The sequence below is a fragment of the Hypanus sabinus genome, chromosome 22 (assembly GCF_030144855.1).
Source record: "Hypanus sabinus isolate sHypSab1 chromosome 22, sHypSab1.hap1, whole genome shotgun sequence".
Taxonomy (NCBI): domain Eukaryota; kingdom Metazoa; phylum Chordata; class Chondrichthyes; order Myliobatiformes; family Dasyatidae; genus Hypanus; species Hypanus sabinus.
Genome location: NC_082727.1, coordinates 16,048,941 through 16,071,246, shown reverse-complemented (window position 1 = coordinate 16,071,246; position 22,306 = coordinate 16,048,941). Strand labels below are relative to the sequence as shown.

Here is a 22,306-nt window from a genome sequence, read left to right as displayed (position 1 = left end):
ACCACATTGATAAAGCCAAGAAACCTCATCGGCACATCCACTTCCTCAGAAGGCAAAAGGAAATTAGCTTGCACTGTTGACCCTTACCAATTTTGACTGATACAACATAGAAAGCATTCTATCTGGATGCATCACAGATTGGTGTGGTAACTGCTTGGCAGAGGACCACCAGAAATTGCAGAGAATTGTGGACACAACTCAGCCTATCAAGGAAAACAGCCTCCCCTCCATGGTCTGTCTACACATCAAGTCAAGTCAGTTTTATTGTCATTTCAACCACAACTGTTGGTACAGTACATAGTAAAAATGAGACAACATTTTTTCAGGACCATGGTGTTACATGACTCAGTACAAAAATTAGACTGAACTACACAAAAAAACACAGGAAAAAAAACTGCACTAGACTCCAGACCTACCCAGGACTGCATAAGGTGTACAAACAGTGCAGGCATTACAATAAATAATAAACAGGACAATAGGACAGTAAGGTCAGTCCAGGCTCTGGGTATTGAGGAGTCTGATAGCTTGGGGGATGAAACTGTTAACAGTCTGGTCGTGAGAGCCTGAATACTTTGGTGCCTTTTCCCAGACGGCAGGAGGGAGAAGAGTTTGTATGAGGGGTGCGTGGAGTCCTTCATAATGCTGTTTGCTTTGCAGATGCAGCATGTAGTGTAAATGTCCATGATGGCGGGAAGAGAGACCCCGATGATCTTCTCAGCTGACCTCACTATCTGCTGCAAGGTCTTGCGATCCAAGATGGTGCAATTTCCAAACCAGGCAGTGATGCAGCTGCTCAGGATGCTCTCAATACAACCCCTGTAGAATGTGATGAGGATGAAATTCAACAGGAAAAAAAAGGGACATTTTAAAAAAATTTTTTTGGGATACAGCATGGTAAAAAGCCCTTCTGGCTCAATGAGGCTGTGCCACCCAATTACACCCATGTCACTAATGAAACTCTTTTCTCATGGCTGCCATTAGGTAGAAGGTACAGGGGCCTCAGGACACATAGCACCGGGTTCAGGAACAGTTATCATCCCTCAACCATCAGGCTCCTAAACCAGTGGGGATAACCTCACCCACCCCATCATTGAAACGTTCCCACAACCAATGGACTCACTTTCAAGGGCTCTTCATCTCATGTTCTCGATATTTATTGCTTATTCATTTATTATTATTGTCATTTCTTTCATTTTCGTTTCTGCAGAGTTTGATGTCTTCTGCACTCTGGTTGTACGCCCAGATTGAGCAGTCTTTCACTGATTCTGTTATAGATTTAATGAGTATGCCCACAATCTCAGGTGTGTATATGGTGACATATATAGACACTTTGATAATAAAATTGGGTGATGAGAATGGGGGGTGGGAGATGGACTTTCCTCAGACTTCGCAGAGAGATGTTGCTGGGCTTTCTTTGCTATGGAGCAGGTGTTGAGGGACCAGGTGAGATTCTCTGCCAGGTGAACACCAAGAAATTTTGTGCTCTTAATGATCTCTACCAAGGAGCTGTCGATGTTCAGCAGGGAGTGGTCGCTCCATGCCCTCCTGAAGTCAACAACCATCTCTTTTGTTTTGTTCACATTCAGAGACAGGTTGTTGGCTCTGCACCAGTCCGTTAGCTGCTACACCTTCTCTCTGTAAGCTGACTCATTGTTCTTGCTGATGAGACCCACCACAATCGTGTCATCGGCGAACTTGATGATGTGATTCGAGCTGTGTGTTGCAGCACAGTCGTGGGTCAACAGAGTGAACAGCAGTGGACTGAGCACACAGCCCTGGGGTCCCCGTGCTCAGTGTGATCGTGTTGGAGGCGCTGCTCCCAATCTGGACTGACTGAGGTCTGCTAGTCAGGAAGTCTAGGATCCAGTTGCAGAGGAAGGTGTTCAGGACCAGTAGGCTCAGCTTTCCAATCAGTTTGAAGACTTCCTTGGCACGGGGATGATGGTGCGGCCTTGAAGCACGTTGGAACGGTGGCATTGCTCAGGGAGATGTTGAAGATGTCAGTGAGAACATCTCTGTGCACTCCTCTGAGCACTCTACCAGGAATGTGTCTGGTCCAGCAGCCTTCCATGGGTTGACCCTGCACAGGGTTCTTCTCACATCAGCCACAGTGAGACACAGCACCTGGTCATTTGTAGGAGGGGTGGACCTCCTCACCACCACATCATTTTCCCGCCTCACAACGAGTGTCTCAGCGCATCTGGGAGGGAGGCATCACCCACACAGTCAGGTGATGTTGTCCCGTAATTGGTGATGTCCTGGATGCCCTTCCACATGGGCTGTGTGTCGCTGATGTCCTGGAAGTGGCTATGGATTTGCTGGGCGTGTGCACACTTTGCCCCTCTGATGGCTCGGGACAGTTTGGCGCTTGCTGTTGTTCGGGCTGCTTTGTCACCTGCTCTGAAGGCGGAGTCACGGGTCCTCAACATCCTGCTGCCTCAGTATAGCGGCCAACTTAAAGACACCACCTATGCTAGACATTCTCTTCTCTCCCCTCCCATCAGGCAGAAGATACAGAAGCCTGAAACCACATGCTGGCATTGTCAAGGACAGCTTCTATCCTTCTGTTGTTTTCCTTATATACAATGGAAACCTGACCTCACAAATCTCATTGTGTCCTTGTATTATGTCTTCCTGCACAGCACCTTCTCCGTAACTTTAACTGCACTCAGTTATTGTTTTACATTCTTCTGCCTTAGTGCACTGTGAGAAACATAAAAAACCTATAGCACAATACAGGCCCTTCGGCCCACAAGGCTGTGCCAAACATGTCCTTACCTGAGAAATTACTTAGGGTTACCCATAGCCCTCTATTTTTCTGAGCTCTGTTTACCTGTCCAGCAGTCTTTTAAAAGACCCTATTGTATCCACCTCCACCACCGTTGCCGGCAGCCCATTCCACACACTCACCACTCTCTGCGTAAACAACAACAACTTAGCCCTGACATCCCCTCTGTACCTACTTCCAAACACCTTAAAACTGTGCCCTTTTGTGTTAACCATTTCAGCCCCGGGAAAAAGCCCCTGAGATTCCACACGATCAATGCCTCTCATCAACTTATCAGGTCACCTCTCATCCTCAGTTGCTCAAAGAAAAAAATGCCGAGTTCACTCAACCTATTCTCATAAGGCATGCTCCCCAATCCAAGCAACATCCTTGTAAATCTCCTTTGCATCCTTTCTATGGTTTCCACATACTTCCTATAGTGAAATGACCGGAACTGAGCACAGTTCTCCAAGTGGGGTCTGACCAGGGTCCCATAGCTGCAACATGACCTCTCGGCTCCTAAACTCAATCCCATGATTGATGAAGGAATACTTTCTTAACCACAGAGTCAACCTGCGCAGCAGCTTTAAGTGTCCTATGGACTCGGACCCTAAGATCCCTCTGATTCTCCACACTGCCAAGAGTCTTACCATTAATACTATACTGTCATCATATTTGACCTCCAAAATAAACCACCTTACACTTATCTGGATTGAACTCCATCTGCAACTTCTCAGCTGTTGTAATGGTTTGATGGTTTGATTTGTATAAAGAGTATGCAAGACAAGATGTTCACTGTACCTCAGTACATATGACAAAAAGAAACCCATTTACCAATTTAATGTACTAGACAACTGAACCTCTCAAATGCACACGATGAATCTGTTAACGGCTTGCTCATTAGAAGCTCTGCTCCCTCATCAAATTCAAAGTAAATTTATTATCAAAGCAAGCATAGGTTACTACCTTGAGATTCATTTTCTTGCATGCACTTACAGGAAAAAGTAAAGAAATACAATTTATGAAAACTAAACAAAGAGTGATAGACAACCAATGTGTAAAAGACAAATATGTGCATACATAAATAAATAATACCAAGAACATGAGTCCTTGAAAGTGAGTTTGTAAGTTATGGAATTTGTGATCATAGAATGCACTGTTGCATATGTATTTTGGATTAGATTTGAAGGAAAACAGATGAAAAGTTTAAAGCACCCAAACAATTCCCCAGCTTGGTACTGTATTCACAAAATATCCTGAAATGTTTTACAGTCAACAGCAAGGGAGGTAAAGCTTCAGTTCTCAGGTTCATGACAAGCAAATGGCTGACAAAGTATGTGCCTTGACTGTATTCTCTCTCATTGACACTGACAAAACTTTGCAGCAGATCATGGTACCAAAACATGGTAAGAGGTAGATAGTGAAAGGTAACTTGCACATGACACATTTGAAAAAGTTAAAGATTTGTCGTAAAGAAAAATATTAATTTATTTAATGTTTAAAAAGTAGAAGATTTGTAACTTTACTGAGTACCCTGAGAAGATACCATATAGTAGAAGATGGTATGTGTCCTGGCATCATTTTCGAGCTGGGCTAAGTTCTGCAGTCTTACATTGGGCTCCAGGAGTCATCTGTCCTTTGAAGCCGTCTGAATACAAACAGCAGTCATTAGAAAACTCCTCTGCAATAAAGTGTGACGTTGGTGACTGGTCTCAGGTGTGCAGGAATTCTGGCTGCACTCGAGCCACTTTCCGGAACTCTTTCCCGTGTGATTTGGGGCACTGCATCTCACACCAGCTGATGGGGACCATCTGTGCACCTAAGGAAAGGAAATACATTATTGTAAAACATGGGAACAGGAATGTAAACTAACTCATTCAATCTCTTTTGTTCCATTTATCAGATTAGAGGCTATTTCATTTTTCCATTCAATCATCCATTATTTTCCATTCACGTGTCTCGTGAGGTCTTGTAAATGTTCCTAGTGTATCTGCTTCTACCATCACCACTGGCAGCATGTTCCATGCATCCACCACACTCTGTGTAATAAAAAACTATGACATCCCTCTATACTTTCTTTCAATTACCTTATAATTATCCCCCTTGGTTTTAGCCATTGCCACCTTGAGAAAAAGTCTCCCTGTTTATTCTATCTATGCCTCTCTGTAAGAGGACCACTGTCCTCTTATACAGGAATCTGCTGTCTCTATTCATGTGGGCTGTGTGACTGCAGATCCACAAGCAACATAACAAGCCGCAGTCAGTTGTACCAAATTAAGGGGGCAGCTCATCCACAGAGCGATGAGTCACTGATATACATCTATCAAATTACCCCTCAACCTCTAAGCACAGTCTAACTGAGCATAATTTTCCATTCATAATGAGACCAAAGCCCTGCCTGTCAAACCTGGCCTGCAATGACATTTGTAGGGCTTTAGCATTGGAAACAGAGAAGGTGAGAAAGCACCAGGATATATCCTCACCTGCTTCACTGTGTGCGACGACCACTCCGAGCTCATTTTCTGCTGTCGTCAGCAGGTAGTTGGATTGAGCGTCACCTAGGGAGATCTGGGAGTAGATGTTAAGGAGAAAATGGGAAATTTGACAGTTTAATTATCAGATGATTAACAACTCAAGTTGCAGGGTATAGTAGTGCTTATGGTACTGGACCTACGATCTGGAGACATGTTAATATTCAACTACACAGAGAAGCTGAAGAATTTAACTCCAATAAAACGATTCTCAAGTAAAAAGCTAGTGTCAGTTATAGGGAGAACTACTGGGACAGCATGGTACCGTAGCACTGTTACAGGGCTGGCGATTGGGCTCAATTCCCGCTGCTGTCTGTAAGACATTTTTTTACATTCTCCCCGTTACCATGTGGGTTTCCTCTGGGTGCTAGTTTCCTCCCACGTTCGATTTGGTAGGGTGTAATGTGGTAGTGCTGGCTCGATGGCCAGAAGGGCCTGTTACCATGCTGTATTTCTAAATTTAACATCTACTGGACTGTTGTAAAAGCCCATCTGGTTTACCACAGTCCTCCTACACAGGAATCTGCTGTCTATTCATGTGTGACTACAGATCCAAAGCAAATTAACGAGCCGCAATCAGTTGTACCAAGTTAAGGGGGCAGCTCCTCCTCAGAGCAATGAGTCAGTGAGTAACACATTCGCTGATTTCAATCCTTGTGTGAGGGGGAGAGGGGGAATGAAAATGAATACATTTTTGGAACTCCTGTCTCTCGTCGGATTCCGTCACAGCTTGTCTCCCACTAATCAATTTAAATGTTGTCAAGACAGAGCAAGTATTTTTTCTTGTGTTAACAACAGGTGAGGTGCTCAGCTGCAGGGCCATGGCAACAGAGCTGGCCCTTCCCACATGTTGTTGCCTATGCACGGAAGCGGGAACCCAAGCCACATATGTCCTTTTTGACATGGACTAGCGAGTGTTAGTGAATGGTGAGTGGAAATCTGGAGCCGCTGCACGTGGATAAGTTGCGATGATTGTTTTATCTTATTCTATCTCAATGCACTGGGAAATGGTTTGATGAATATGAACAGTATGCTAGACAAGCTTTTCACTGTATCTTGGTACACATGACAATAATAAACCAAACCAATACCAATCTGTGGATGAAAAGGTACAAGCTGGACTTCTTAAGTCAAAGCCCTGCATCCTGGTATGTGGTCTTGACCTGAAACGTTGATTCACACCTTTTTCATCCACAGATGATGACTGACCTGCTGAGTTGTTTTTTTGTTCTAGATTCCAACTTCTGCAGTCTCTTTAGTCTTCATAATTGGCACCATCTTATTTGATGCCTGCCAGTGGGAAAAGCAAGTGACTTAGAGCAAGTGTGCCTGGGTAAAGTCACTGAGACAAAAAGGGACTCTGTTTCTGAGTTCAGTGCTGGATGTCTTAGTGCCACTAGCAGGGAATGAAGAACTTCCTGGAACTCTCTAAATGGAGACATTGCACTTGATACAAAACAATACAATCTGTCCCTTTTTAGTTCACAATCACTTTATACATTCAGTGGTCACTTTATAAGGTACATTTGTACACATGTTCATTAATGCAAACATCTCATCAGCCAATCATATGGCAGCAATTCAATGTATAAAACCATGCAGACATGGTCAAGAGTTTCAGTGTTGTTCAGACTAAACATCAGAATGCAGAAGAAATGTGATCCGAGTGATTTTGGGTATGTGGAATAATTTTTGGTGTCATATGGGATGGTTTGATTATCTCAGAAACTGATGATCCGAGATTTTCACATGCACCAGTCTCTAGTGTTTACAGAGAATAGTGCAAAAAAACAAAAAAAAAGTCCAGTGAGCAGCAGTTCTGTGGTCGAAATATGTCTTGTTAATGAGAAAGGTCAGAGGAGAATGGCCAGACTGGTTCAAGCTGACAGAAGGGCAACAGTAACTCAAAGTAACCATGTGTTACAACAGTGGTGTCTGGAAGAGCATCTCTGAAAGCACAACACATTGAACTTTGAAGTGGATGGGCGATAGCAGCAGCAGAGTATGAACATACACTGAACACGTGGAACCCTTTGTATTGCAAGAACATGGCTGAAGCAAAGCTTGACAACTCTTATTTTCACACTGCAAACCAGAGGAACAGCTAGCTGTTAAGAGCCATTGGTTGAAAAAGAAACATCAGCCAAGTTAGTGGAAAATTAATTTTCATTAAATTTTGCCTTAGGGCAACACAGCACTGTAGAACTGCAGCAAAACTTCAGCTAGTGTGCAAAACACAAAGACAATAGGAAAGGATATTGGAACTTCATGTCCAGTTTCAAAGCAGTCAGAGTATAAAAGTAGGAAAGCCTTTCTATAACTTCGGTGGGACTAGTAAGACCACACTTAGAGTACTGTAAGCAACTGTGGTTCCCAAACTAAAGAAACAATGTAATTGGAAGCTGTTCACTGGGATGATCTCAGGACTGAAGGGACTGTCCTATGAGAAAAAGATAAAAAACATTCTACCCATTGGAGTTTGAAAAATAACAGGCAATCTTATTGAAGTGCAAGATAGTTAAGGGTCCTAACAAGGTAAAATTTGAGGGAGCTTGCTTACCTGTGAGAGTTCAGAACCAGAAGGCATGGTCAAGGAATAGGGAGGTGCCTATTTAAGACTGAGATGGAGAAGGTTTTTGTCTCTTAAAGAGTGGAATGTCTTTGGAACCTTTCACTAGAGAGATCTGAGGGGGGGGGGTCAAAGACCTTGGGTATAGTTAAGGCAGAAAAATAAGGGTTTCTAATCAGATTTAAACTGTAAAGGATACCACTTTTGCTAAAACAATATCGCCAGGCCTGAAACATTTGTAGACCTCGATCTGCAGAAAAGGAGCAGAAAATCTTTCAGTGATCTTACAACAGTAATACATTTAAGATCATCAGGACATCCTATTGTGATTCACATAAGATAAAGTAACTTGCTGATACATAAGCACTTAAAAGATAGAGATTAGCTTTATTGGTCACATGTACATCACAACTTAGAGTGAAAGGTGTAGTTTGCACCAATGACCCATGCAGTCCGAGGATTGGGCTGCAGACAGCCCAAGAGTATCGCTATGCTTTCGGCATCAACTCACTAACCTTAACCATACGTCTTTAGAATGTGGAATGAAACTACAACATCCCAAGGAAACACACATGATCACAGGGAAAAATACAAACTCCTTAATACCAGTGGTAGACACTTGGGAATACCTTAAGTGAGTAAATGGTAAATGGTGTTTGTTTTGGAAAATACGCCAGATAATTTATTTGCCACAGAATTCACAATAATTAAATGAGATAAATGACAAATAAATCTGTTCTCCAGTGATACTGGTTGTTGATAAACATTATCCAGAACATTCCAAAGACGTATAGTTTAGTAAATTAATTGGACTCATGGGTATAATTGGGTTGGGCCAGAAGGGTTTGTTACCATTCTCTCTCTAAAACAAAAACAGATTTAAGAACTGAAGGAAGGTGCATACCTTGTCCTTTTCTGTTGCTCGTATGTCTTCTCGCCTGTGATAAATAACATTAAAAGAGAGATGATAAAGATTAGCTTTATTTGTCACAAGTCCATCAAAACATTCAGTAAAACGTGTTGCTTTGTGTCAACAACAAACATCATCCTAGGATTATGCTGAGCAGCTTGCAACTGATGCCACACATCCAGCCAATGACGAAGAAAACATGCCCACAATTTACTAACCCTAACCCACGTCTTTGGAAAGCAGGAGGAAACTGGAGCACCTGGAGGAAACATACAAGGTCACAGGCAGAATGTACAAACTCCTTAAGTACAGTGGTGGGAATAGAATCCCTGTCAGTGATCGCTGGCACCGTAAAAGCGATTATGCTATTACGACCATGTCACCATATTACAATACCTGACCGAGTCCACATTCCCAGATGTTGCCCTGAATTTGAATTTCTAGTATTTATGTTTTAATGTAATTCTTATAATTCTGCTAAAAGTAAATGTCCAAGATAATGCTGGTGTAAGGGAACTTCCAGGGCCAAATAAAGGTTGCAACGTAGCCGTGACTGAATACTGTATTTAGGGAATGTTGTGAATACTTTTAAATGGACTAAGTGGGTCATCAGCACAGCCCTACAGTTTTGCCTCTGTTCAGTCAGCTTGTTCCCTTCAGGAATCCAGCTCCACACCTGCTAGGTCCTTTGAAACATCTGCCCAAGTCAAGCAAGCACGAGAAAAGGTTTTGCACCCTGGGAGCAATGACCCAGCCTAACTTGACACTAAAAAACTGAAGGCTGGAATAACACAGCAGGTTAGAATCAACGAATTTTATTGATGTACCATAGAAAGCATTCTGTCTGAATGCATGATGGCTTGATATAGCAGTTCTTCTGCAAGTGACTGAAAGAAACTGTAGAGTTGTGGACACAGTTCAGCACGTTAGAGAAACGACCGTCCTCTCCATGGGCTCTGTCTATACTACTTGCTGCCTCAGTAAAGCAGAGAGCAGAATCACGACCTCACCCATCCTGGATATTCTCTCTTTTTCCCTCTTTCACTGGGCATGATATAAAAGCCTGAAAGCACGTAACATCAGGCTCAAGGATGGCTTCCATCCCACTGCTGTCACACTCCTGCATGGACCTATTGCATGATAATATGGAGTCTTGCACTTTACTGTTTACTTGCAATACACTCTTCCATTGGTTTTTACACTTTATTCTGCAGTTATTATTTTATCTTATTTTAGCTCAATGTACTGTGTGATGATTTTATCTTTGTGAGCAGTATGCAAGACAAGCTCTTTAGAACAGGGCCCTCTGGCTCAACGAGCTGCACTGTCTAACATCCCACCTACTTAACCCTAAAATAACCATAGGATAATTTACAGTGACCAATTAACCTATTAACTGGTATATCTTTGGGACAGTTGGGAGGAAACCAGAGCACCCGGAGGAAACCCCAATGCTTACAAGAGGAATGTACAAATTTCTTACAGAGGATGCCAGAATTGAACTCTGAACTGCAACACAGTGAGCTGTAACAGTGTCATGCTAACAGCTATGCTGCCACAGTGCCACTGTATCTTAGTATATGCAATCATAAGAAACCAATACCAATCTTTGGATGCAAAAAGTATAAGCTGACTTTTTAAGTCAAGACCCTGCATCAAATCATGATCCTGGTTTGGGGTCCTGACCTGAAACATTGACTCACACCTCTTGCATCTATGGATGCTGACTGACCTGCCGAGTTCTTTTTTTTGTCCCAGATGCTATCAACTATTGTCTCTTTGATCTTCATAATCTTACACAATCTAATCTGATGCCTACCAGTGGGGAAAGCAAGAGACCTGGAGCAAGTGCGCCTAGATAAAACTTGACTGACTTCCACCCTCACCTCGTGGCACCATTGTTTAATTTCTTCATGACACAGTGTGAAGAAATAGGAAGAGATCACAGACTACTGGAAACAAGTGGGTGCTGGAATACATGCAAAACTGTACAACTCTGCAATTATATATCTGCATCTTCCCAGGACCAGAACTGTCTTTCAGACCAAACACAGGCCTTGTGAAGTTGAATGAATGCTGGGGTGGGTGGAGAGCTGTGCATTTGCTACTGATTTACAAGTGCAGTGTCTCGGGGAACTGAGCAGCTAGAATATGAAAGAGAACTAAAGGAGAAACGTGGACAATCAGCAGGCTTAATGTACAAAGTGTGGAATCAGATATGTGAATAGTCTAAGAGGAAATGTAAAACAAATTTATAGACAAATGATCTCAACCCTACTCGAATAGCCACACACACAGAATTCTAGAGGAACTCAGTATGTCAGGCAGCATAAACTAAATTTCAGCCGAGACCCTTCCCTTGACTTGCTGAATATCTTTTTGTGTGTTGCTCAAGATTTCCAGCATCTGCAGAACCTCTTGTTTAATACAATACAGCCAAATGACTCTAACATTACCTGATGGTTCCTTTAAAAGCCCCTTTCAACGGAGTAGATCGTACATATAAAATGTGAACTTTAGCAAATCGTGGGTTAATACTGGTTACCTAACAACAAAAGCAAAAAATATCCATTAGCATTTATAATAGGAATGCTTGGTTAGGTCTTGCAATGGTTTATTGATTATAACAGCAATGCATGAAATACTAAGGTTTATACTTTTCAGAGGGATGTATCCACCCAATTTAAAGAATTTCAACAGTGAAGGGCACAAAGCAAAGCCTGTGAGTTGGCCTCAGAGCACAGTCACCGGTCTCATGTACAAGTAGGAACACTGCACTTTATCATGTTGACACTGAACCAGCCAGACAGGTTTTTTTGTTTTGAGAGACCTCTGAGGTGGTCTGTTTCTTCAATGCTCCAGCAGTGAATGTTGAAAAGTAAAGAGGAACACAGAAGGTCAGGCAGCATCTATGGAGGAAAATGAACAGACGATGTTTTGGTCTTCATCTATCAAATCCTTGTGCCATTTTAGAAATATCCTTCTTCAGGATATCTCGGTCCGAAATAAATAACTGTTCATTCCTCTCCATAAATGCTGACTGACCTGCTGAGTTCCTCTTGCACTTTGCGTGTTTTGCTCACAAGATTTCTAGTATCTACACAATCTCTTGTGTTCATAAATGCAGAAGATGTGTTGAACAGTAAAATTTGTTTGGTCATTTTTCAAGCATTGGAAAGAATGGAAAGAACAATTCAAATGGACGCCATCAGGGCTACAAGGTTATGCCCAATCAGTAAAAATCAACAGGTCTCCTTTCTCTTTATCCTTTGAATGTTTCTAAAATGGCAGAATAATTTGATGAATGAAGCACTGTTGTCTATTTGTGAAGAAGAAAGATATGCAATAATCACCAATTAAGTAATTCAGGATGAGTTTAATCACCTGAAGAGCAGCAAAAAGGTGAATCTTACTTCCACAGGGAATAATTGAGGAAAAAGAAACAGTTATGTTTAAAAGGGGGTGAGTGAAACACATTAGGCAGAAAGGTTAACATTGTTATAATTGTACAAGAGGCACAGGAATACACTTGAGTTAAAACACAGACATGGCTCTCATAGCATACTCCTGCAATTCAGTAAAATGTGAAGGATTACATAGCTAGAAAGATAGGTGCGTGAAAAGAAAGTGTAAGTGGGGGGAGGGAGGCAGATGAAATTCAATACTTCTAAAGCAGGACAGTCTTGGTATAAAATTTCATATCTGAGATATATCCAGTGTATGGAAAACTAGCCATCATGCTTAAGATTCTAGATTGCAGATAACACAGGCGGTTCTAAGGCAGCCTCGGTCCAGTTAGTAGCACGTAAATAATAGGCTGGTAATTAATTTCATGCCAGATAATTTTCTAAGAGATATTAGTTCCAATGGCAATGGCAGAATTCAATCTTCTGGACTCCAGTAGATGGTGGTCACAAAACAATCAATTAGTGACTCATAAAATTCTGACCCAGGGACAACACAGATGCAATGATCTGTCTCCAAGTTAGGACACTATGCAACTTGAAGAGAAATTAATTCTTGAATGTTAACAAGTTCCACAAGTAATTAGGAAGCAAACAGGAGGTTAGCTTTACTGCAAGAGAATTTGAGTGTGTCTGACAGAAATTAAAAGGGTACTGGGATATTGTAAACTAGCCTGGTTCCTCCCACCTCAAGACAGTATACTTGCAATGGATAGAGTGGATGCTGGTTAATTGCAACACATCGGGACCAATACATTTTGGCCCAATTAAGCAGCTGCCTCAATCAACCGAGGTTTCATGGAAATAGTTAAAAAGATATAAAAAAGACAAACTACTATTTAATTGAGTAATGAATTGGGTAATTGAATGAAATACAGCACAAATTAGAATGATACCAATATTACATAAGTATTATAACACTGTATTAATACTTATCAATGGAGGAATTTGTTCAGTGTACACTGCTGTGTTCTTTTTATTGACTGTAAATATACAAAATCAGTGCAAACACCTAGTGCAGATAATGGATTGCCTTCATACAATGCTTTCAATAATTTCATTTTCATTGTAACATTCAAGGTAACTGTACATATCTTCAAATTTTCTGTGGCTCCTAACTTGATGAAGGAGTGAAATAATTTCATTTACACTCCCAGCTTTTTCTGGTATCACTAATCCTGAATACTTGAAATCACAGTGAGCAAAACAGTTCTGAATTGGCAAATTACTCATTTCTCACCAATTATCAGAGAAAAGCTCACTGCTTTTTGAACACAAATACATGGAGCTGATGCTTTAAAAACTGTTTGCTGTAATCACAGTGTAGTGTCTAACAGTCACACAAGTTCATTTGACTGATGCTAATTAGAATGTTAGAAACATAGAAAACCTGCAGCACAATTCAGGCCCTTTGACCCACAAAGCTGTGTCGAACATGTCCCTACCTTAGAAGTTACCTAGGGTTACCCACAGCCCTCTATTTTTCTAAGCTCTATGTACCTATCCAGGAGTCTCTTAAAAGACCCTATCGTATCCATCTGCACCACCATCGCCAGCAGCCCGTTCCACACACTCACCACTCTCTGCGTAAAAAACTTACCCCTGACATCTCCTCTGTACCTACTTCAAAGCACCTTAAAACTGTGCCCTCTCATGCTAGCCATTTCAGCCCTGGAAAAAAACCTCTGACTATCCACACGATCAATGCCGAAGGGCCTGTATTGTACTGTAGGTTTTCTATGTCTCTAACATATTCTAACTGGCATCAGTCGAATGAACTTGTGTGGCCGTTAGACACTACACCGTTCAGCAAAAATCTCCTGTCCCAACTAAATAGCATAGTGTTCCAAATCAACAAAGGGAATCTGGCTATCTTCTCAATTAGTTTTTTGTTGTTTTTTAAAGAAGGAGTTGTCCCAAGTAAGCAGCAGTCCTGATTGACCGACAGCCCAATTAACTGGAGTCCACTGTACTTCCTAACTTGTCCAATGTGGAGAGATTAAGCAGTGACTTAAATCTTCAAAGTGAGCACATTGAAATGGGATTAGTTGCTTCCACATGGTAGTGCTGGATATGAATATTCAGACCTTTACAACTTTCTCTTGTACAGTCAGTTGATTTAACAGTACTTCATTTACCTAGTCATTTCAAGGTTCAGAATTTTGGTTTTGGACCATTGAACTTGCTCATTGAAAGGGCTTTCCAACAAACACTTTTCAATGTTTTTCCCTTCGCCCTCCAAATTTTACCTTGACATGTACCAATCCAATTGCCTTTTGAGATTAGTACTTAATCTGTACCTACCTCTCTCGTATTACAACCAAACCACAGCAACAAAATCCCAGCCACACACAGTCTGCTGGAAGAACCCTGTGGGTCAAGCAGCATTGGTATGAGGACAGCAACTGTCAACATTTCAGCTGAACATCCAGCATCCTTGCCTCCTACGGATGCTGCTCAACATGCAGAGTTCTTCTTGCAGACTGTGTTTTACTCAAGTCTCTTGTACCAACAAAATTCCTATCTCTCCCTCTGTTTACCTCCTTTTCTAACAGCAAACACAGTTGATGTGCATACACTGTCACAGCCTCTGTAAAGACAATAATATCAGAATATAGCAGTGTCATAAGCTGCAAAAGGAAGATATGAAACAGTCTTACCTTACACGTTACAACAACACCAACTTCTGGTAGGAGCTGGGGCTCTGAGTCCCGAACCACTGATATAATGGGCACCTACAAATACCAAATTGGAATTAGTGCAGAATTGCATGTAATTATGACAAAGGCCATAGAAGGCTATATCCAGCTGGCTGTGTCTAGATGTGTATCTTATCCTTGCTCCCTCAGATAGGAAAGATGCAGAGCGGGGATTCCCAACCTGGGGTCCATGGACATCTCAGTTAACGGTAGGAGTCCATGGCATATAAAAAAATATTGGTAACCCCTGATTTAAGATAGATAAGGGTCAAGCACAGGAAAACGGACAGCTTGGTCAGCATGTACAAATTGGGCCAAAAGGCCTACTTTGTGAAGTATTACACTATGACACATTTATTTATTCAGTTTTCCTTTATTTTTAAATACTTCAACTATTCCATTGTAACAAATTCAACACCAAACTGCAGATAAAGAAGTTTTTCCACACTTCCTACTAACTGCAACCAACTTATCATGAAACCTGCCTCTCTCTGCTCAGTCGCAGCCAAGAGGCAGCACTGATGAAGGAAGCAACATCAGCTGTGAATGTTGCCCAGCGAACACTCACTCTGTGCTCTCCTGTGAAGTCTAAGGCGATAAGGCGATCTATTTTGGATATTTATTTGTTCACAGGACATAGGCATCAATGGTCAGGCTACATTTATTGTCCAGCTCAAATTGCCCCAGCTGAAAAGGCTTCTTTGGCCATTTCAGAGGATGTTAGGAGTCAACTACATCAGTGAGTCAGAAGCATGGAAGACATGATGGATAGGAAAGGCAGATTTCCTTTCCTGGGGGGCATTAGGGAATCAGAGGAGTTTTATGTCTATCTGGTAGCTTTATGATCACCATTACTGATATCAGATTGTGCAATTTTTCCAGATCAGCAATCCTGGGTTAACCTCCATGCTAGCGCTCAGGGATGTGCCCCACAGTTAGTGAAACGAGGAGAGACTTTTAAAAAGATTATCCTTACTTGTTGCATGTATATTGAAACATTGTGAAATGCATTGTTTTACTTCAACTGCCAACACAATTCGAGGATGTGCTGGGGGCAGCCCACAAGTGTTGCCATGCTTCTGGCGCCAATACAGCATGGCCATAACCTACTAACCCTAACCCATTCACCTTTGGAATATGGGAGAAAGCTGGAGCATGAAGATGAAACCCACGTGGTCACAGGGAGAATGTACAAACACCTTGCAGACAGCTGCAGGAATTGGTCCTTAGCAGGTGATCGCTGGCGCTGTAAGTGCTATCATGTCGCCCTAACAAATGCAAAAAAAAATCATACCAATTGCAAACTTTCTGTACAACTGACTTTCACTGTATTAATTCCAGTGGAAACTTCAAAACTCAGTAGGGGGTCTGGGGTAGGATTTCTTCATTCATTCGTATCCTACACGAAACAGACATTTATTTTATTCCTCCATATCAAACCAAAGAACTGGTGTTGATATTACACTCTCATGGCCTCCAGAACATTAAGCATCATAGGAAGTCATTCTTACCTGTGGCCATCAAACTTCACAACTCCTCCCTCGGAGTGTCAGACACTCTGAGCCAATAAGCTGGTCCTGCACTTATTTCCACTTGGCATGATTAACTTATTATTATTTAATTATTTATGGTTTTGTATTGCTATATTTCTTCACTATTCTTGGTGCGGCTGTAATGAAACCCAATTTCCCTCAGGATCAATAAAGTATGTCTGTCTGACTGTAATCTAAAGTGCTATACAATCAAGGACCTTTAAGGTGGAGTTATTATTTGACACCGACAATATAAGCTGTGTTCAAATAATGTGCTTCTCAGTGACTTTGATCCTGCTGTAAAGATGAGGAAATGGAGAAAGGAAGAAATATTGGCCAGGGAAGAACTCCGGCACTGTTCTTGAAAATAACGCAAGAGGAATATTCCCTATGTTCATGAGAAGGCAGTCAAAGTCCCAATTTAATTTCTGATCTGACAGACACATTCAAAACTAGGTAAACCTTAATTATGCCAGCAATAATTATGCAACCAAATGTCTTCAGAAGAGTTTTAATCCATCTCCTTTTGACAGAATCAACAGTGTCAAGTGGGGAATTCAATTAAGTTCTTAAAGATTCTGCATTTTGGATTACCTTCCTTTTGTGCTACTTTAATATACTTATGTTTGGAATGAGATCTCTGGAAGGTATGTAAACCAAAGTTTTTCACTGTATCTTAGTACATGTGACAACGACAAAACCAATGACTGGTTTGGTTATTAATAAGTGCAGCAAAGCCTCTGAAACTAGCACTGGTGAACAATATGGTTTTCTCCAAAATTCACCTGCCACGGGACCTTCCCTCTGGTCCTGCAGCTAAGATGCAGGGATGAGCAAGGAACAAACTGCACATAGTGAGTATTCGCGCAGAGCCGGTAACGATGACAACTTGCCTTACCTACCATTCCATTATCATTTCTCTTCATCACATATCCTGCTAAAGACGCAAAAATGTATCCGTGTCTGGAATACGTGCCTTCCCCAGGTGTGCTGTCCTCTATACTGCACAGTCTCTCTCCTGTAAGCATGCAACACATGAGATTACACACGTTAATGCATTAATTGAAAGGCATGCATTTGAGTCTCTCTATACATTGTCGCTGTCAGTCGATATGCAAACCAGGGCAGTAAGATAGGAATGCAAGCTGTTACCCATGCAGCAAGCATCCACTCTCCACGCAGCTTATGAATCCAAAGGAACAGCAGAATCCGATAATTTGACACCAGCGGCGTCACAGGTATTGTCAGTCAACGCTGGACTCAACCTTGGTGACTCCAGCTCTAGATTTTTCTTTGGGGTTTACTCTCGAAACCTTCCCCATAGCCGTAAAGCAGCAGAGGTTTGAGACTATTTTTCCCTCTGGAAAATCTGCCAACTCCGGCTGACGAGCCCCAGCTGCCCGGGAACATGCATTCATCCCGCATCTCTTTTGACTGCAAGAGTCCAAAAACACTTTAACTACCCTCAGACCTAGATCTCATTCACATCTATGCCACTCCTCCCTCAATCACATTCTCCCACCCCCGATCTCTCCTCCTCCCCCTCTAACCACACCACATTCCCACACACATGTAACATCTCCCATAACACCCCCCACCCCAAGGCCCAGATCCTCTGACGCCTCCAGGGCCGCATTTACCTGGGATACAAAGCTTCACCGGCGCCATCGCAGCTTCGCGGAGCATCTGATACCGGGCCCTGATTGGCTGGTGTACAAAAGGGGCTCGGCCAGAGTCGTTATTCGTACGGTGGCCGCATCGGGACGCGATTCCTATCCTCACGGATGCTGTGGGCGTCCACTAACCATCGGTGCAATCGATCCGAGTCTGACCCAGAACCTTTGCTGTTGAAGTTCACATTCCTCTTCCCATTCTGTGAGCTTCACAACACACGCATCGTTAAATTACACACCAAACTTCAACTATTATATAAATTAAAGCCTTTGTGTTTTACATCAAGTGTTAAGACTGCTTGTAGATTTATGTCTATCTTGGAAAAATATATGTACACTTCTTAGTGCAAAACATCCTTCATTACAAGCTAAACTAATCCAGCCTATACAATCTCTCCCCATATCTAAAGGCATCTCATCCAATTGATTTATTTCCATTAAAATGTTAATTCATTTGCTTTCTGAAAAATTATGCAAAATTACTTGCAGAAGGTTCTCAAGGTGGCAGGTTTACATGTTCTCTTATCAGACATCCCACCCTGCAAAAATTCATTTCAGGGAGGTAGTACCCCCGCCCCCCGCAACCCCATAACCTCCCCCCTGCCCCGCCCTGGTCGGCCTCCAAAGGTGGATGTAATACGATGTTTAGTGATTTTCTCTAGTCTGTAAACCAAGTTGGGTATATGCAGAAAATGTGACATTAAAATATGTCTTATATTATCATGGAGTCATTTTTTATTCTATTACAATTTAAAGGAAGTCTACAGGGAGTTTGGCTTCATCACGTAGGAAATTAATAGAGTAGCTCCTTAGCAGCTAGCCAGCTAGTTTAAATGATATTAGCTATGCTAATGAACGAATGACACTTGTTAAACTCACCTCAACATGTCTTTTACAATCATTTAACTCACCATGGGCAATAAAAAAGTCGCTGTTGCAAATAGTGCACCCAGCAACACTGTCATTATTTTTGACCCCTATTAGGCAGGGGTACACTTTATTGTAGTCTGGGGTGAAGTACGTTTTATATTTTCTTTTTTTGGAACACACTGCAGCAAGACACTAAACTGAACTGATGGACAATGAAAGAGAAAGCGAGAGATCAACTGTAAAACCCGCCCACAGAGAAAACTGATAGGTCTATTAAGCACAAAGAGAGACCAATCAGGATGCTCCCTCCTGCTCCCGCTCTTCCTCTTACTCTGCCACACAAAACAAAATCAATTTCCGGGATATTGTATATAATTTGTGGGTGTCAGGGAGCCGCTTTCAGTATGTGGGAGACCCCCGGAAATTCAGGGAGAGGTGGGACGTCTGCCTTATACCCTGAAGACAACTCTTGAAAGTATTTACAAGGATGTAAAGAGCATTATGATCACTGGGGTCAAGTTTGTACAGCACCTGTTGTACATGCAGCAGGTTGCAAAACTGGTTCTTTCTCCTTTACAAACAAGATAAAATCTATTGATGCTGGAAATCCTAGCAACACACACAAAACACTGGAGGAACTCAGCAGGCTAGGCAGCATCTATGGAAAAGAGTACAGTCAGCATTTTGGGCCGAGCCCCTTCAGCAGCATGGGAAAAAAAAGATTTCTCCTTTACATTTTTATCACTTTCACATGTACATCAACTTAATTCTAACTACTGCTGTTAATCTTGATGTACATAAGTTGTACTTTATCAAATTATAAACATGACTCAAGGATGGCTTCCATCCCATTGTTATAAGACCATCGAACAGTTCCTTAGAATGATAAGATAGACCCTTGATCTCACAATCTACCTTGTTATTGCCTTGCATCTTATTGTCTGCCTGTACTGCACTTTTTCCTGTAACTTTATTCCATGTTTTGCTATTTTTACCTTGAACTTACTGTTGTGATAATGATATGCAAAACATATTTTTCATTGTACCTTGATAACCCCACTTAGTATCTGAATATTTTTGCTTCTTTATCATTTTCTTGTGTAACTCTCATTGCATTTATTTCTGCTTTTTTAAAAAAACAATATTTTACTGATTTAACTTTACTATTTGACCATCTTCACAATTTGATTCCTACAGGGTCCCTTTCACATAATTTTGCCACCCACAATCATTGCACAACTTTTTTATCGTCAATTTAATTTATTGTGACCGTTTCCTCTCCAGTTATTCCCCATTTGCATTGTAAATTGTCTTCATTTTCCTCTTTTTTTGATCACATTCCTCATACACCTCTCAATTTCTATCATACTTCTCTACTTCATTTTCCATTCTCATTCACTCTATTGAGCCCCTTCTATTGTAAATTTTCCTTACATTTCTTTTAGTCATCGACCATTTTCTTATTTCTTAACATACTTCAATTTAAAACTCATTTTTCATCCTATTTCAAGTTACATCGGCTTGTCATACAATTTAAAATTTCATTTCATTTATTGTTTTTTTCCTCACTAATTTGCACAATGAAATGTGGGACATTTTAAGTAGCCACCACACAGGTGCTGAGTGTTTTTGATAAGATGTAATATCTTCATGTTAATATTTTTTCTTTGTGTAGTCTTTTTCCAATTCATTCATTGTTCTGCATGCCCCATTTTCCTATCTCCTTTATTGGTTCCTTTTCATTGCTCTTACCTTTATCCCTGTTCCTCCCACTCACTTCGTGGGCTTCACCTCAGCCAGGGTGTTTTAGTAGGAGGAGCTCTCTTCCCATAGTTTGCATTTGCTTTTGCCAAAATGAACAAAGTTCCCAGAGTTATCCCAAATACCCCTCCTCCAGTCTGTGCAGCATTGGGCTAGGATTCCCAATTTAGTTGGGATATTATATTTGTAGAGGACAAGACATGAATTCAATGGATGGGACAGTGAGCAGCTGGTAGTGTCTCTCCCTCACAGCTCCAGTCAACTCTCTATAACTGTGTGCACTTTCAAGTGCTTCGGAATCCTCCAACATCCCATACACGTGTGAGTTAGCAGGTTAATTGGCACTGGCATGTGGGTTAGTGGTAGAATCTGAGAAGGTGGTGGATTTAGTTGATGGGAATGAGAATAAAATGGATTAGTGCAGGATTTGTGGAAAAATGGTTGCTTTATGGTTGTTGTACACTAAATAGAGCAAACATGGTCTTACTTCATAACTTAATTTGAAATTACTGTAGAATTCTTCTGCTTCAAGAGGAATATTATAGAATAACTCCCCAAAATGCTTGTGGAATCTGTGACTTACTGCAATAGAGTTCACATGACTTGAAATAAAGCAACAGGAATAGTGGGCAAGGTACATTAGGGATATTTAAGAGATTTAAAGCACATAGATGAAAGAAAAATAGAGGGCTATAAGGGAGGGAGTGGTTAGAATTTCCTGGAGTAGGTTAAAAGGTTGGCACAACATTATGGGCTGAAGGGCCTGTACTGTTCTATGATGTGTCTACTAGCACTAATTATGCAATGTGGCCTAGGGGCAATTTACACTTACAAAATGACCAGCAATCAAGGATGATATTATTGTCAGATATGACATATTATAGCGTGTTTTCATGTTTTATTATAAACTCATCCACAATTGTTGACTTTCCCTTTAGTTGTTTTTGCTCTGTATCTCTAGGAAAGTGACTATTATTCCTTTCCGATCTGTCCTGTATAGCAGGATGCTCATTGGAGAGCAAAATGTGGCAAAAAGAGAGTAAAATACTGGTTCTCAAGCAGTCAAAGATAGAAGACAAAATAAAATTTAACATCTAAGGAACATGACAGACCATAAAAGGCCCAGCATCTCATTGATACCCATGACGTACATAAATCCTTTAACACTGCCAAGGCTTTAAGCACCCAAGGGGCCACCCCCTAAGAGCTGAGAATAGAAGTGAAGTCATTAAGGGCAGAGAGACAGATAGCACCCATTGGATGGGAGTTTTTGAATTACTCATAAATTGTGGCATGAGCAGTTTGAACTTCAGTGAACAGCAAACTTATCTCAACATCACCCCAGGTTAACAAGCAGCCAAGTGTCGTTCTCAAATGACAATCTACAAGGCTGCTGGAGTAGGTGCTTTCCCAGCTTAAAATGGGGAAGGAAAAATCCATAAAGTTGCAACTTCATTTCTCACATCTGAACAAAAATGCTGTCATAATGACCTACAAGATGGGAGACAAATTTCATTATGGTAACTAGAG

At 41.4% G+C, this 22,306-nt stretch overlaps 1 protein-coding gene across 1 annotated transcript in view; it reads right to left on the bottom strand.

Moving 5' to 3' along the window:
• Positions 1–239: 239 nt before the first annotated feature.
• exosc1 (exosome component 1) overlaps positions 240–22,306 on the bottom strand; it is a 28,484-nt gene continuing 6,417 nt past the window's right edge. The window contains exons 2-9 of the mRNA XM_059947129.1: positions 18,113–18,352; positions 17,375–17,490; positions 14,902–14,976; positions 11,234–11,322; positions 8,772–8,805; positions 8,067–8,117; positions 5,251–5,335; positions 240–4,586 (exon numbers count right to left, since the gene is read on the bottom strand). Of these exons, the coding sequence (XP_059803112.1) occupies positions 4,480–4,586; positions 5,251–5,335; positions 8,067–8,117; positions 8,772–8,805; positions 11,234–11,322; positions 14,902–14,976; positions 17,375–17,490; positions 18,113–18,158 (603 nt within the window). The 5' untranslated portion in view covers positions 18,159–18,352 and the 3' untranslated portion in view covers positions 240–4,479. The remainder of the gene's footprint in view (positions 4,587–5,250; positions 5,336–8,066; positions 8,118–8,771; positions 8,806–11,233; positions 11,323–14,901; positions 14,977–17,374; positions 17,491–18,112; positions 18,353–22,306) is intronic.